Genomic DNA, 16,997 nt, shown 5'->3' on the forward strand with positions numbered 1-16,997 from the left:
CCTGTTAAGTCTGTGTGCTGCCCCCTCTTATCTTCATTGATAGTCTGCAGTGAGGAGCCTGCTAAATTCATGGAGCCCCCTAACATGACTGAGAACCCTAATTTGGGTAGGGAAAATCTTGCAGCCCGAGGGCTGCATTGCCTCACAGCAAACCTCCTGGGGGCCGTCTGCCAAAAGTGAGCCAGGGACAAAGCAAAAAGAGGATGGGGAACCTGCCTAAGTTCAGCAGGCTTCCTGTGGCAGGTATTTGCCCCCCCCCCACCGTGAAGCCCCTGATGGGGACATGTTAGAGCTAACTGATATGTTCCCTGCCTCTCCCTCATTTATGTGGGGAGGATTTTGGGGTCAAACCACACATTGCAATGTAGTCTGTAGCTATGTTCTTCTTACTCAAAAGTATGCATGCATTGGATCTGGATCAGGACCACAGCACATGAGGAGGGGAGGTTTAATTCTTCCCACCCTGTGACCCCCTCAAACTCCACCTCCCCCATGCACTAATGGGGCAAAGATGTTCTAGTAGAAGCTGTTTAATACAGTATTGGTAACTGTTTAGTGGTGAGGGGAGAGTTTGGGGGGTTGTGATGGGGGAGAGAAGGATCTTGCCTCCCCTATCTTTATACTTAGAAGTAATGTGCAGTGTGACCCTCTGTAGTGGCTTGGTTTCAATATTTGCCATAAGTTTTTTGAGATGGAGTCTTTCCTGCCCTCATGGTGACAGAGTGGAGTGCAATTGTGCTAGAACACTAAGGAAATGTTGTTGGAATTGTGTGAAGATTTTGTGTCTATTGACTAATCACCATTTTGGGAAAGAGGATAGAAAGAGATCCCTCCCCCATAGGCCAGAGGTAACCATTGCGGTACCCTTCCTATAGCTCCCACCTGATTCAGCCAGCATGGCCAACAGTCAGATATGATGGGAACTGTAGTTCAGCAGCCTCTGGCTGCCCCTACCAGAGACCCTACTAGTGGTCATAACCATGGTGGGTATATCAAGTATGGGGTGTAAGACTATCTAGATCAGTGGTTCTCAACCTGTGGGTCCCTAGATGTTGTTGGACTACAACTTCCATCATCCCTAGGCCAGAGCTCGGGGATGATGGGAGTTGTAGTTCAACAACATCTGGGGACCCACATGTTGAGAACTGCTGATCTAGATAGTCTTACACCCCATACTTGATATACCCACCATGATCTAGATCCTAAGATGCGGTGCTATGAATAGATTTGGATATGAACGACCCGTGTGAAATTTGTAGCTCAGTTGTTGTGCATATTATTAATTACTTGCTTGTTTGTTCTTAGAGAAGCGCCTCCGTCTCTTTCATGAAGGAGATGGTGTCTGTTGTGACGCACAGACAACCTAAAAGCAAAGCATGCCTTCCCTTGTTAAAACCTATAGTTAAATCGGTGAAGATTTATTTTATGAAATGGCAGCTCTGCTGTGGGCCAGCTCCCCCCGCTCCCCCCCGCTCCCCAGTTGAGCTTATCTTTGCTTTCTTTGTGGCTCTTGGGAAAACCGCTTGAGTCTCTGAGGTCAGGTTCATTGACCTCTTCAACCTTCCTGGGGAGTTCACTGGGACAAAGTTTGTGGAGACCCATCTCCACAGTAATGGATTGAAACAGTACCTCCTCTAAGGGACCGCTTGGACCTGGAATTGCGACAAAGGATTGCAATGAGGACTGTCGCTTTTGCTTCCCTATCCATAGTAGAAACTAAACATGTTAGGTGCTTGCACCCAGAACTGTGCAGTTGTACGGTTGTTTTAAAACGGATTTGTTTTTAATTCTTTTTTATCTGTTTTTTGTATTTTTTATTTTTATTCTTTTTTCTTTTTTATGTATTTTTCTATGTCTTCTTTTTTGTATCTTTTTCTTTCTATGTGACTTTTTTCTATTATGTAAACTTATGTTTTTGTAAAATCTCAATAAATATCTTTTTTGGGGAAAAAAGATTTAAAACTGATGTATGCAAAATCTGTGTGTTAGCATTTCAAGCTTCAAAGGAACCTCAGAGAGCGACTGCACTGCAGCATGAAACCACTACATGACAATTTGTCAAGAGGTTCATTGCCATTGTGTGGACTGAATTGGGTCAAAGGTTTCTTTAACAAACAACAACACACTGCATATGTTAATTGGCTAACCAATGCCAGGATGTCTGTGTTAGCAACAATAACTGTTTTGTGAATGGCCACTGTTCATTATGCAATTAGTACTGTTTCTGTACTTTGTTTTTTTTTGTTCCCCTTTGACCTCACTGTTTACAATCCTCCTCCTTTAACTGTGTGTGTGTGTTTTTGTATGATACCCACACCACACCTAGACACACACCTGTAACTCAGGATAGCATTTCACACATCTCATGAATTTTACAATAGTCCCCAAAAGCTTATGCCATTATAATTTTTTAGTCTTTAAGGCTAGCAAGGATCAAAAAGACATGAGCGAGTCACTTTCATCCATTAGCTATGTAAGAGATGTAGGAAAGAGAGCACATGCTAAATCAGGTAGTAGCAGACTTTTAAGTTCTGCTCTGTCTAAGGTGCTGAAAAACGTCTCTGGGCAGCTTCCAGAGGCTTCGGCAGATGATTAAAAGGATTAATTCTGTCCGACACTTTACTTTCTAAGTTTATATAGCTGCCTAGAGCACAATTTGTCTTACCGGGGGCCTCTTCTGCTGAGAATCATTTGTATGCGTAGACAACCCCAGGGAGGGGCTGGGACTCATCACAGGCAGCACCAAAATTAAGACCTGTCCCTTCCTTGGAAGTAGAAATTTTGCACAAATGCCACCATGCGCGCTTGATACAATCCAGTCATATGTGAAGAAAATCCAAGTGTCCATATTGGAGAGGAGGGCCACAGAAATAGGTCTTGTCCAGATCGCCTGGGGCTTTTAACATCTCCTCTTTAAATGTCAGCACTACTCAGGCGCAGATACCTAAGTAAAAAAACACCTTGCACATATTTTGTTAGGGCAAAACATGGGAAGAACTGTGAAAGGGAGGTCATAGAATCCTAGTTAGAGGGGGCCTTGTTAGCCATCTTGTCGAAGTTCCTGCTTGATTAAAGGTAAAGGGACCCCTGACCATTAGGTCCAGTCGTGACCGACTCTGGGGTTGCGCTCATCTTGCTTTATTGGCCAAGGGAGCCGGTGTACAGCTTCTGGATCATGTGGCCAGCATGACTAAGCCGCTTCTGGCGAACCAGAGCAGCGCATAGAAACGCTGTTTACCTTCCCGCCAGAGCGGTACCTATTTATCTACTTGCACTTTGATGTGGTTTCAAACTGCTAGGTTGGCAGGAGCAGGGACCGAACAACGGGAGCTCACCCCATCGTGGGGATTCGAACCGCCGACCTTCTAATCGGCAAGTCCTAGGCTCTGTGGTTTAAACCACAGTGCCACCCGTAATACTAATCAAGAATTAGAACATCCCCAATGGATGATTGTCCAACCTCTACTTAAATCAGAGGTAGGAAACTCTTTACAGCTTGAGGGCCACATTCCTTTCTGGGCAAGTGTCTGGAGTCCACATTCTAGTGGTGGTCGGGGCCAGAGGCAAAAGTGGCTGCAGCCTCTCAATTTCATGGATTTTACAAGGGCAAGTTGTTGCTGAGGTGCTTGGGTGTGGCTGGCATTCTGTACATGCCCTGGAACTATGTGGCTCCTTGAGCTTTGCTGCACAGGTGACTCTGTAACTCGTGCATCTTCCCAAGGGAGGAAACAGCCCTTGACAGAGAAGGGCGGCTGTTGTTGAAAGGAGATTGCTCATTCTCTTGGGATCTAGAGGTGCAAGACCCTCTGGATGTATGCTAATGTCTAATTATGCACTTGATCGTTTGCCAACTGCTAACACAAGCACACACCTCTATTCAGCCATTAATTAGCCCTGATGAGGTGGAAGCTTTCTTCTGACTGTCAGTACGCTGCCAGTGACCTAATCAGTGGCCATTTGCATCCCCCCCCCACTCCCCACGTGGGATATTCCTGTCGCCTTTGTTCCAAATATGGTGCGGCCTCAGAACACTCCATTTTGATTGGTTCACAACACTCGCCTATGCTTCTGAAGACCAGCTTTCCTAACCTGTGTGACCATGTAGCCTCCTAAAAACCCCTCTCTACTCATTGACATCAGCCTCATCAACATCTATTCCTTTTCTTACCTGCCCCTCACCGTGAAGTCCCGAGGCAGGTCACAGCAATTTAAAATTCAATCATTTTTAAAAGTTTAAATCACTCACAGGGTTAACATAAACATAGGAAATGAAGATACAAAATGCATATCATAATAAAGAAGGAAACCTTTTCACTTGGCACCTAAAGATATGTAATGAAGTTGCCAGGCAAGCTTCCCTGGGGACGGTATTCCACATTCTTTAGCTGTTGACATCGATCTCTCGATCTCCCATCACTCTCCAATACCCAGGCCATTGCATGCTGCTTCTTTCTCTTTGAGCTGTATGGGACCTTCGATGATGGCAAACGTTCACTTTTGACGGTAGTTTTTCCATTATGTGGTAGTATGAATTTGAGCGATAATAGCCTTGGGCACTGTAGCTATCAATGACTCTGGAATATGAATTGGCTTTGGCCATTCACTGCCCTCCCTTTTCCATTACAATAGCCCAGTTCAAATGTCAAGCCAAAACTGAGGCAGAGCATATCTCAGACTTCTGCACTCCCTACTCACTTCTGAATTTGTGGCCACCATAGTTTGCTGTTGCATCTGGATACTGTTAGCAGAAACAAAGGTTGTTTTCCAAATCAGAATGGAAAACAAGGGCTTGCTTTGGTTCCTAATGCTGAATTTGGAGGCAAACTCCGGTTTGCAACAAATATATTTATTCAGTTCAGGTTAACAACAAGCAATGGTTGGTGCAGACCAGGTAAGTGAGGGAGGGAAGTGGAGCTGGTGGGGGTGGAGCTTGGAGAAAACACATACCTGTAATGTAAATCATGGTTTGGCTTTGATGTCTGAACTGTGCCTGGTCTTGTTTTTTTAGTTCTGCAACAGTCTCTTCTGGGCTGCTCTCTTATAACCATTTCTCTCTTTTTGCACCTCAGGCTCTCGGCCTCGCCTTGAGGATTCATCTCCGCGGATAGTAGAGCATCCCTCCGACCTCATTGTGTCCAAGGGGGAGCCAGCAACGTTGAACTGCAAAGCGGAAGGACGTCCCACCCCCATCATTGAGTGGTACAAGGATGGGGAGCGGGTGGAGACGGACAAGGAAGACCCTCGATCCCATCGCATGTTGCTGCCCAGCGGCTCCCTTTTCTTTCTGCGTATCGTGCATGGACGGAGGAGCAAACCTGATGAGGGAGTGTATGTCTGTGTAGCCAGGAACTACCTGGGTGAGGCTGTCAGCAGGAACGCATCTCTGGAGGTAGCCAGTAAGTAGAATACTGAACAAGTGAGATGGAACTTCGGTTTGTCTTAAGTGATACGCCGCAAGGAATGCCATGCTCATCAGCTCCCATAAACGATGGGCAACTGTGTGGCCTGGACTGCGGTTCACGATATTGGGATTAAGTATGGTTTGAGTGTGGTCCTGATTCTGCGAACAGTCACTTCCTATGTGCATTTGAATTTGCAATTATAGTTGAGCACTATAGAACATATGGCAAGAGATGTGAGCAGCTGCCCTGGAGATATACCCTTAAGTACTTTCTGCCAATCTATAATTTGTTCTCTTCCCCTGCCCCACTTTCCTCCAAACTCCCAGCCACATCCAAACCATGTTGATTAAAAATTAAATGCCCAAACTGAAAGGAAATAGAAACGTTTCTGCTAATCTCATCCATTGACAGGGATTGGGTGTTGCTGTTTGTCGAACAAAATGAGTTAAGCAAATAGCTGGAGGGAGGAGCGATGAGGGCGCTTTCAAATTCCTGCTACCTGATCATTTCACCTAGAGCAGAATACATTCCGCCTCACACAGTGTTGCCCATGTGTCTGCGTGTTGCCTGTGAATTAACTGATAGTGTTTCAGATAGATTTGCAGGTCTCCTTATGTTTCTCCTCCCCCTCCTTTTAAACGAAACAAAGGGCTTAGGATGCCAAAAAGAGTTTTGATTGGAAATGTTGCATAAAGTCTTGTGCCTTCTGATTTGAAGGGATTGGGGCTCTAAATTTGTTGTTGAGGTGTGCAGACCATATCAGCCTTCATATAGCCAATAACAGGGCCGTATGTATAATCTGTTACTGCTGGCGATGACTGAAGACTGTAGAATTCTCTTGGTGGGGAAAGAGACACATCTAAGTAGTAAATCATGGAATCTTCTGGTAGGGAAAGACCCCTGTTTTGAAACTGACTCCTCCAGTCAATGTAGAACAGAGGTGGGAAACCTGTGGCCTAACTCTAATTTGCTCTAGCTAGTATAATTTGCTTTATCTAATTTGCTCTAACTAGTATAGCCAATGGAGGGGGTTGATGGGAGTTGTAGGCCAGCAAAATCTGGAGGACCGCAGGTTCTCCACCCAAGCTGTGTAGACAATGGTGAGTCAGGTGTACCAGAGGTATAAAGGGAGTGATCTGGTACAAATACCAGCAGTGACACTTGGAATGCATGTAGGATATATTTCTGAAAAGTTTGCTTGTTCATTGGTATTGGAAACACTTCAGGAAAAAGAGTATGTCTGTTTTCTTTGCTGGTTGTCAAGCATCTGAGTGAAGGAATCTTACCTATTTCTAGGTTTTTAATCCCCCTCCTCCCAATTTTGCTCAGGTCACTTTCCAACATCTATAAGACATCAGCAAACACTCTGTTGATAAGTCCATTGAGTTCTGGTTATAAACTCTTTCTAGCAACTAGCCTGGCTGCATTCTTGGCAGGCTTCTCTAGTTGTGCCTTTCAAGGAGCAAAGGTCCCTGAGAAGCAAACAGCCGTGTGGATTGTGGGCACGGAAGATATCCAGGTTCATTATTTATCTGCCCTGACCTCAAAACCAATCTCCTGCGTGGCTTTCCAAGGCACTCTCCACCCATTGTCTTCCTTAATGGTTTTATGGAGACAAAGATCTACAAACAAACAGTGCGGAAAAGCATTCAGGCCTGCCGAAAGTGACACAAGATGAATGATGGCCTTGCTTGAGACAAGGCCAAACACCAGCAGCAGGGGAAATGAAATGCCATTTCGGTTAAGCCCTTGGAGTCGCTAACATGTTCAGGCACCTCCCAAGCTGAACTTAACATTAGTTGATCTCCAAAACTGGTAAGGGGGGGACCTTTGACCACTAGCCCTCTGTGATTTGTGGCTATTGGCTGGATTGATAACAGGTTATGGTGGAAATAAAGCTATCAAAGGAGTGTGCTGCAGCCAGGGTAATTGGTCAAAATGCAGACATCAAAGGGAAATCTATAAAATGGCTCCCTGTGAAGCTGATGTGCTGGAAGTGGGTGTGTATATGGAGGGGGATAGAATAGACAATTATTCCAGAGGTCAGCAAAGATTCTAGGGACAGGGACAGCAGGAATGATGGGGCAAAGCCCAGGCCCCCCCTCCACACTTGGATGAACATATGGATAGGGTTTTAGACAGAGACAGTGTGCTGTTTCACGTATAATGCCAGGCATCAGGTTCTCCCTCTCCATCTCCCTCTGCCCACTGGTTTTCCAGTTCTGGCTTGCAGGAAAACTGTGGTTTGCACAAAACATAGTTGCTCCAGTTTGGATTAATGCTAGAAAAATGCAACCTGTGCCGTTAATAAAGATATTGCAACTCGTGCAGCACATTGGCGACAAATATTCACACAGTTGTTCAAATTTTTTTTACACCATTTATCAAATATGTGAGAAAGAGACAATTACTTACAAAGTGCCATGAAAACTTACAAACTACCTAAAATATAACAAGAGAATGTGTATATATATATATATATCTGTAATCAAACAGGGCTACCTTGCTAAGCTATTCAGTCTTGTGTGCTTAAGCCAAGAAATTGTCTCTTCAAAGATATGTAAGTACATAATTATGAACTTTTGCATCAAAATTGATTCTTTGGATATAGTGGGAGAATTTATATTTACTTTTTACAGTGGTACCTCGGGTTACATACGCTTCAGGTTACATACACTTCAGGTTACAGACTCCACTAACCCAGAAATAGTACCTCGGGTTAAGAACTTTGCTTCAGGATGAGAACATAAACCATGTGGTGGTGGCGGCGGCAGCAGGAGGCCCCATTAGCTAAAGTGGTACCTCAGGTTAAGAACAGTTTCAGGTTAAGAACAGACCTCCGGAACAAATTAAGTATGTAATCAGAGGTACCACTGCATTTAACTGAACACCTAGAAGTGTATTACAGTGGTGCCTTGGGTTACATACGCTTCAGGTTACATATGCTTCAGGTTACAGACTCCGCTAACCCAAAAATAGTACCTCGGGTTAAGAACTTTGCTTCAGGATGAGAACATAAACCATGTGGTGGTGGCGGTGCTGCAGGAGCAGGAGGCCCCATTAGCTAAAGTGGTGCTTCAGGTCAAGAACAGTTTCAGGTTAAGAACGGACCTCCGGAACGAATTAAGTATGTAACCAGAGGTACCACTGTATGTTGATTCTGGTAAGATTCCTTTTGGATTATTATCAGTTAGCACTAGTAGACGCATCAATGGCATGGGACAGCTGAAGAAGCCCAGAAAACTGTGCTCAGGGAGTGTGCTATCCACCAAGCCCAACAAATCGGTCCCACCGGGGGCGAAACAGCAGCCTCTCAACTGCATGGACTGCCAGGGCAAAATGGGGATAGAACACTGGTATCCTGTTTCCTTTATTACTTCATACGCTGCTTCATCAGCACCTCACAGCTACCGGGAACAACATTGAACTTACCCTTTTCTTGAATCTTCTTGAACTTATTTAAAAAAACAAGAAAAAACGAAAAACTGAGTCAAGAATTTGTAAGAACCTAGTAAAATCTGATATTGCAAGTTCACTTTATTTTAGGTAGTTTGTAAGTTTTCATGGCACTTTGTAAGTAATTGTCTCTTTCTCACATATTTGATGTAATGGTGTAAAATTATTTTTGAACAGCTGTATGAATATTTGTCGCTAACATGCTGTACCAGTTTGGATTAATGGCTGAATACGTTTCTACAGGAAACTGCAGTGCACAAGGAGTAAAGGTCTGTGAGTCCATAGTGGCAAATCCCAGTTTTGCATCTCATATAAAGTGGGTCTGTGTTTCTGCTGAAACTGCTGCCCAGGTGCACAAGGCAAAACTGAGTTACCATCAGCTTTGCTGTGCAGCGGTACCTGCTACTGCTTTGCCCCATAAGCTTATCTGCCCTTGTTTTAGTCCACTTCGTGTAGCTATTGAAGTGGGCTGAGATTGCTTACAGAAGTTCATGCCAGAAAACTGAGCGAGCGTTACCTTAAATGGCAATAGTTCTTGATTTTGCATGCAAGGAGTAATCCTGATTTTCTGGAGAAGCCATAACACAAAGCTGTGTGCAGATTTCTCACAAATATTTAGACTTATGTATTCTTCTTGCTCTTCTGTCTGTCTGTCTCTCTTTCTCCAACACAAACCTCTAGACTGAGGTTTGGCTCCTTACACACATGGTAGCAACAGATCATTCACCAGTAATATTCAGCTTAGCCTGCCAAGTAGGCTTTCTAGGATGGAAGGAGAAAAAAACCACTCTTAGGCAAAGAGCTAGTATAGTTCAAAACAGCTTCCTTCATTGTGCCTGGGAGTGTCCTGCGATAGGAAACAACAAATGCTAGCTAATCTGATCTGTCATTCCCTTGAACGCATAGCTTGGGGAGCAACTCATTCAATACTGAAAGCCACATTGGGAATATATAGGAAACTATTTGTTTGCATGCTTTAATGCGTAACGCTTTTCATAAAGTTTGCAATTGCTTTGATAAGCACTTTGGCAAGAGCTAAGCATGCTATATTATTGTTGTTGTTTATTGTTACAATTACACATTTTAGTGGTGGCAACCCTTAAACAGTTTTGAAGATGGCATTTAGCTAATTGAGAAATCGGTTTACACACTTAAGGGTTCAGCCAGCATATGTGCTGATCTGTCTTATTTGTCTGAATGTTGGTATAATTCTGGCAGGAGTTACTCTCTGTTTACTGGCAATGCAGGCTGATTTAACTCTCCAGTGGCAGCAGTTTCAATTCTGAAGACATGTAACAAAAACGATCAGTAAAAAGAAAAACCAGCAACACAAATAGTTTGCCTTGTAGTGCCCTTGTTTTTCAGCCAGCAACATCAGCATGATTTACATCTCATCTTGTTTGTTAATTTAACATATTTTTGGCCCACTTTTCCATTTTGAAAAGAGTGCAAGGTTGAAAGGAAAGCAGTTGAAAGCAAAACACAGTATGAAAAACCACGGCAAACACTTTAAGGAATTTCAATAACTATAAAATAAAATATAGAAACAAGATGGCGCATAAAATAACACGGATTAACTTGTCAAATTAAACACCTGTTGGAATGAAAACATCTCCCAGGGTTGGGAGTTTCATAGTCTGGATGCGGCCATGGAGACTGCCATGTCCTCACAAAATATAACCTGGATAGAGATGGGGCATGCAAAAGAGCACCCACAACTGAAGTGGCCCTGTAGGTATCCTAAAATGTTTAGGGTAATAACCAACACCTTGAACTGGGCCCCCAAACAAATCAGTAGCCAATGTACCTGGAAGCTACCTGTCTTATGTGCTGCAAGTTTAAATAATTCCTGGAGAGCGTCTTTCATTTTTCTAGCATGGCCACAAGTTGAACTCTTGATTCTCCTATGCTATCTCTGGGATTAGAGGCAGTTGTTGTTGTCGTTGTCGTCATCCATCTGTCTCAAGAGATAATGGAGTGTGCCTCTGGGGGTGAAGTCAAACTGCTGCAGTGACCTAGCCAGGGCACAAGCCAGGGCAGTGTGTATGGAGGTCCTGGGCTGCCCAGGTGACAAGACCCCCCTCTTGGCCTTGCTGATGTGGTCCACAGGAAAGCAGAGCAATACATTTGGCACCAGCTTGGCTGCTGAAGTTACCGGAAGGAGGCGTCAAGGCGCCATCCAACTGTCTTTGGGACTCCACTCTGGATTTATGTGGCTTTGTGAATACCAATGGCTGGGGAACAAGAGCAGGAGAGGACTATGGCGCTCATGTCCTGCTTGTGGGCTTTCCTGCAAGCATCTTGTTGGCTTCTTTGGGAAGCAGAATGCTGGTCTCCATGGACCTTTGGTCTGATCCAACAGGGCTCACTTTTCTTACATAAAGAATTCTATAAGTTTACAGATCGTAAGAGCATCTCAGTTTCCTTCTTGGATCTAACCATAACTTCCATCTAGTGGCTTCCTGCATTGACTTCCATTTGGCTTCTAGGTCCAACTGAAGTTGCTGATCATAGCCTTTAAGGCCCTAACTGGTCTGAGCTCTACATACTTTTGAAAAGTTTGCCTTGCCATGCCCAGTGATCCGCCATGGAGGCTCTGTTCCAAGTGCCTTACTTTTGGGTCTAGTTGGTAAACCTAAGCCATACCACTTCACCCTTGGAAGGGGAAGAGAATGAAAGCCTTTGATGGCTTGCAATTTCCCCGCGGAATGCCTTATACGGGGGGCATATTGTTAAGCCAACGTATCCTGCTCAAGCAGGTGGCCCTTTGGTGCCATAGAGATTCCCTATCTTTTAGCGTTGTCTTAGCCGTTGCTTTTAATGAAAGGCTCTGAAGCATCACGTTGTGTCCGCATGAGAGATTTAAAGGATGTGAGGTCAAAGATTAGCTCCCAGCAGGGAAAAAGAACCTTTAAATGGGGAAAGGAAGAAGGGGTTGAGCGAGCAGCATCTTTAGGGTGGAGCTGAGGGACTTGAGCAGAACTGCCTTTTGTCAGGGTCTGAGGTGATTTTCTGGCACCGGTGAAAAGGCTGATATACCCTCGTGTGCATCCTTTTGTACGGTTCAGAAAAGGCAAAGGGAACAGCTCAGCTTGTAGCAATTAGTGAGCAGCCTGACCTTCCCTGAACGTCCATCCCATGGCCCAAATGGATTTTCTGTTGCCTTCCCATTAAATGACGGATGAGGCCTCAGGTAAATGGTTGAAACATCCTCCATCAGAAGAGCGATGGGGAAGGTGGGGGGTTGGAAGGGGTTGTCTAGTGGACTGCAGATAACATCTCATAATGATTGTGAGGAATAGAATGAGGCCATTTTCAGGGGAATTTGCCAAATGGTCCTGCTGGCATGATCTAGAGGCTAATGCCTAACCGAAATGCCGTAAGTGGCTGTTACACAAAGTATCGTGGGTATTTTTAGACCTAGAGGAAGTGGAGCTACATAACTGGACTTGTTGCAGCTACCTTATCTAAAAGCCTTAGTGTTTTGACACAGCAGGACTTTTACAGAGAGAGACATTACTTCCATTTTGCTGGAGTGGCTTCCAGTTGGGATCCCTCCGCCGCCATTTATTGGATAAAGGTTCTGGAAGTCACATTGGCAATGAAATGCTGGAGACTTCACTGTGATGGAATCTTTCAGTGGGAAGCTGGACCAGAGACGCTTGAGGGTTTTTGGTCTTTGTGAATTCCTCTATGAGACGACTTGCTGTGTATTTGTGCGGACTGGAACTTCCCTTTCCAATGCATTTCACACTTTTCTGAATGTTTCTTAGCTAGTTATCACATTTATGGATCACTTCCCAAGTCCTGAAGTTATTTACAAGAATAAAATTAAGCAAAAATAAACTTATTTTTTTAAAAAAATCATTGCTGCCCAAATGGTATCAAAGTTGGTGCCAGATGGCCCTCATTTCATAGATGGGGGCTATTACTTAATATGCTGCTTTCTGCAGTTTAACCGCATGCAATGATGCATTTAAATGTACATTTTGAGAGATAACACATCTAAATGCATACTTAAAGGGGGAGAACATTTTAATTCTGAATAGGCCGAAATCCTCTACACACATTTACAGGACCAATTGTTGTTATACAAAGGTGATGGTGGGATATTGGCGACTTTTGGGTGGAGGTGTATGAGTTTCCTTTACTAATAAATACATAAACAACATCCACACAGCCCCATAAGTCAGTGTTCTTCAACCAGGAGTCCACAAATGGGTGTTGTTGTTTTGTACTACAACTCCCATTATCCTCAGCCAGCTTAGTCAGGGTTCGGGGTTGATGGGAATTGTAGTCCAGCAAGTATCTGTGGACCCAAGTTTGAAGGCTACTGCTAGAAGTTATCTTTTCATCCTGCTCAATGGAAGATTCCACACAGTTTGAGAAAACTGTGCATGACTACATCGAAACGAAGGGGTGGTGGTGGGGAATGAGGAAATACCTTTTGTAACAACCACCGAACCTTTCTGAAGGTGATTGTCTTCCATGTCAACTTTTCAGAAGCGTTGCTGGTTTTACCTCAGCGCATACATGGTGAAGCATGTTCCAGAACAGTAGTCAAGGGAGACTTCTGGAATAACTGGCAGGGCCCTAGTCTAAGCTGCGAAACACACTGGGGTCTATATTCCAGTCTCCATCACTGGCGCTGTCCCGCTCCCCACATCCCAGGGAAACAAAAGCCTTCCTAGATGAGGCCGGGGCCGAGACCCCATCTCTCTCTCTCCCTCTCTCTCTGAGGTGTTTTGGAGACAGAAATGTGTCTGAGGCACTGACAACGGGCTGACAGCTCCGTTGAGAGCCGGGCCGCAGCATGGGCAGTGTCTCGGAACACTTGCCAGCCATCTCTAAACTGGAATTATTTATTGATTTTTGTGTCACTTCTCAGTCCATTACCCAGACAGGATGCATTTATGTAATTTGGGAAAGGGGGCAGCTGCTGGGTAAACAATCCAGGAACATATTTCTTTGCCGGGCTCCTGGACGTCCCAACTATCCGCATGGGCTTTTGCTGAGAGCAGAAACTAGGGGTGGGCGGGGGGAGGACTACAGACCTCACCAAACACGCATGCCCTTGGGGATGAGGGCTGCTCTTCTTTGCCGTGACGCAAAGAGAAATTAACTTTCCATCCCACGCTAGGAGATGTTACGTTCTACCAGCAGACAACTCTGGGGGAGCTCCTTGCTCAGGGAGCTGCAACCTGCATTGGCAAAACAGCATTTGCAAGCCCTGGATTTGCCAGATAATTTTAGCTTTCAGTGGATTTCATAGTTTGGAATGTGGGTTGCGGGGAGCCGCCTGAAAAGTGCAAAAAATAAACAAATCGCTCCAGCAATCATGTCGCCTCTCTCTTTCCTCCTCCCTCCCGCCTTCCATTTTCAGCTATACGTTTTGGGCAAGAATGGCTGTCTTTCAGGGATGTTTATCTGAGGCTTGTAATCAGCCCGGCCTCCTTGCTTACAAGCCTTTTTTCGCTCCCGTTTTGGACAGTGATGGGTTATTTCCCCCTCTTTCTTCTAACCAGGGACCTCCTAGTGATAAAGTGCACCCATTCGAGGGGGAGGTCATGTGATTAAGTCATTAGTGGTGTACCCCCCATTGGGGAGGGGAGTCCTGAGCCACAGAGAGAACAGAAAGAGAGAGGTTTCATCCAGGTTTGAGCCATTCAAAGCTAGGACATGAGTGATATCTAAGAGGGGGAAATTAAGTCATTTCCTAAGTAATGGGAGTCCTTTTGGGCGACCCTTTTCAGCTTTCCCCTTGATTGTACTGGGAATTTACTTGGATAAATCGTGGTGTGTTTTTCTTTTAATTTTGCCAGTGTGAAAAAGGTTCAGCTGGGTTTGAGCTGGGGGAGCGCATGAGGCTGAAAAGCCGGCGGGGGTGGGGTGGGGACTTCCTTTTGCAGCTGAAATGACCACCATTGTTTTCCTTGGAGTCGGGTGGTGGTGCTGGGGGGAGAGGAATGATCTTTTGTGTCTAATTTTGTCTTTTCCTCGCAGTGGTGATGGCTCCTCCTGGGCTTTCAGGCATCCTTTTTATATGGTCTTGCACATTCACGATTTCTGGGGAAACGCATCGCTCTTGCCTCCAATGAATATGTTTTTCTCCTGAAAAGACAGGCTTCCGCGGAGACGCATTCTTTATTTTTGGAATTCATCGTTTCACATTTCAACAAGCATCTTTAATTTATGCAGCAAGATGCGATGATGCTCGCTATCTTAGATGGCTTTGAAAGGGCATTAAACAAATGGAGGATAAGTGCTTGGCAGTGGTTCCTAGCCCTGATGGCAATTTGTAACCTCCCGGGTTCGGAGGCAGTATAGAATCTTTGGACCTCCTGAGAGACACATGCTAACATACACTAACACCATTTCCATTCAGGGAAATGAGAGGCGTTGTCACAGTTCAGTGACACATTCCAGCTACCCAAAAAATCACTTGAGGAGGATGCAGAGCAGTGCCATTGAGGGGTGTGTCCTGGGGATAGTGGGTGTGGCTTGGGAAGACACCTGAGGGCCAGATGGAGTGGTCTAGGGGGCTACAGTTGGATCTTGGGAATGGATAGTCTAATCCATCAAGGCTCTTCTTATGTTCTGATCATGTTAGTAAATTAGCACTAGGTCAAATGGCCTTCAGTATTCTTACATGTGATTGATGGTAACAGGACAGTATACCATAGGCATGTTTGATTCATTGACTGTATGTAAGCTCCCAGAATTTTAAAAGAAAGGACTTAGCACAGAACTGGTGTTGCATAGTGGGTAGATGCATTTATTTGTTGCATTTTATATCCCACCCTCAAATTGCTGTACATGGTCTGTCCGTCCCCTGCACTTCTTAATTAATTCCCACAATAACTCACTGAGGTAGGCTAGACTGAGAGGGAGTGACTGGCCCAAGGTCACCAGTGAGTTTCATGGTCAAGTGTGGATTTGAACCCTGGTTTTCTAGGTCTGACACTCTTAACTCCTTCACTACAGTGGCTCTCAGAGTACACTCATGGGCAATTATGGAACAATGCATAGTATCTCATGCCCTTGTTCCATTAGCGCAAGGATTTGCGCTTGTGCAACTGAGCTTCCAATCCTTCCCTATCCCTGTGTGTGCCCCAGACCGTCCCCAGATTGGCTCTGGAGGGTTGAGGGAGCCCTAGCAGAGATTTAGGGGGCACACAGTGGAGGAGGTGGGAGGCCCTGTTCTGCAAGTGGAAATCCATTCACTGATGGAACGCATTATTCCGCACTACTTTGGATACAATCCTTATATTTTGGTGTGAAAGACAAGTGGGTTTGTTGGGCCCTTTCTGGATTGATACCTGCATTCCACCTTAGTTCTTTGCTCTGTTACATTTTGTGAAAAAGCAATCCATTAGATTTTTATTGAGAGCTGCAGACCAACAAGACCTGGGTGTCCACAGGTCTCTCACACTCAAACTAGATAACCACAGTGGCGCGATTTTGAATGTCTCCTGCCGTGTTTGCTTTTTCTGCCAGTACCACCTTTCTGTATTCGGAAGTTGCTGCTAAAGGCAATGTTGACTGTCCTTGGCTTGTATTTTATGGGATGGAGGGCGAGGCAGGCAGAGTGATGACCTTGTTTTGAGAATACAATTGGAGGGCAACTTCTCTCTCCCCCCTCCCCATATTTCTTTCTCTCTCTCTTTTTTTTACCATGTCACTGTGAGATTTCAGGCCAGCAATTGGCAGAGCCCTGGAGCAGAACAGTTTGTTAGATTTATGAGCCCAAATAGTGCTAACAGCTCGCCGGATGTGTATACGTCAGCTTGTTGTTGAGTCCTCTATGATTCTTATGAGGGACACACTCCAGCCAAAGTTAAAGCACAAAGTTAAAGAGGACAATCCTACTCAGAAGTAAGTGAAAATTGAGTTCAGTGGTGCTTGCTCCCAAGTTATAGGATTGCAATCTTAATTCCATTTCTGCTAGGCAGATTTTTAAGGTCTTCTGCTGAAATCAGTGAGACTTTGACTGGATCAGGGATGGGGAACCTCTGGACCTCTTGATGTTGTTGGGCTCTGGGTGGGTCAGGGATGAGGAATATGTGGTCCTCCGGGTGTTTGGGGGCTCCAGCTCTCCCCAGTATCCACCCACATGGCCAATAGTAAGGGATGGTGTAG

At 45.0% G+C, this 16,997-nt stretch overlaps 1 protein-coding gene across 7 annotated transcripts in view; it reads left to right on the plus strand.

Annotated features, from left to right (window-relative positions):
- Positions 1 to 16,997, plus strand: part of ROBO3 (roundabout guidance receptor 3) — a 354,058-nt gene that overhangs the window by 164,303 nt on the left and 172,758 nt on the right. For all 7 annotated transcript variants that reach the window (XM_053367474.1, XM_053367476.1, XM_053367477.1 and 4 more), the window contains exon 2: positions 5,070 to 5,396. In XM_053367474.1, the coding sequence (XP_053223449.1) occupies positions 5,070 to 5,396 (327 nt within the window). The remainder of the gene's footprint in view (positions 1 to 5,069; positions 5,397 to 16,997) is intronic.

This window comes from Podarcis raffonei, chromosome 15 (genome assembly GCF_027172205.1).
Source record: "Podarcis raffonei isolate rPodRaf1 chromosome 15, rPodRaf1.pri, whole genome shotgun sequence".
Taxonomy (NCBI): domain Eukaryota; kingdom Metazoa; phylum Chordata; class Lepidosauria; order Squamata; family Lacertidae; genus Podarcis; species Podarcis raffonei.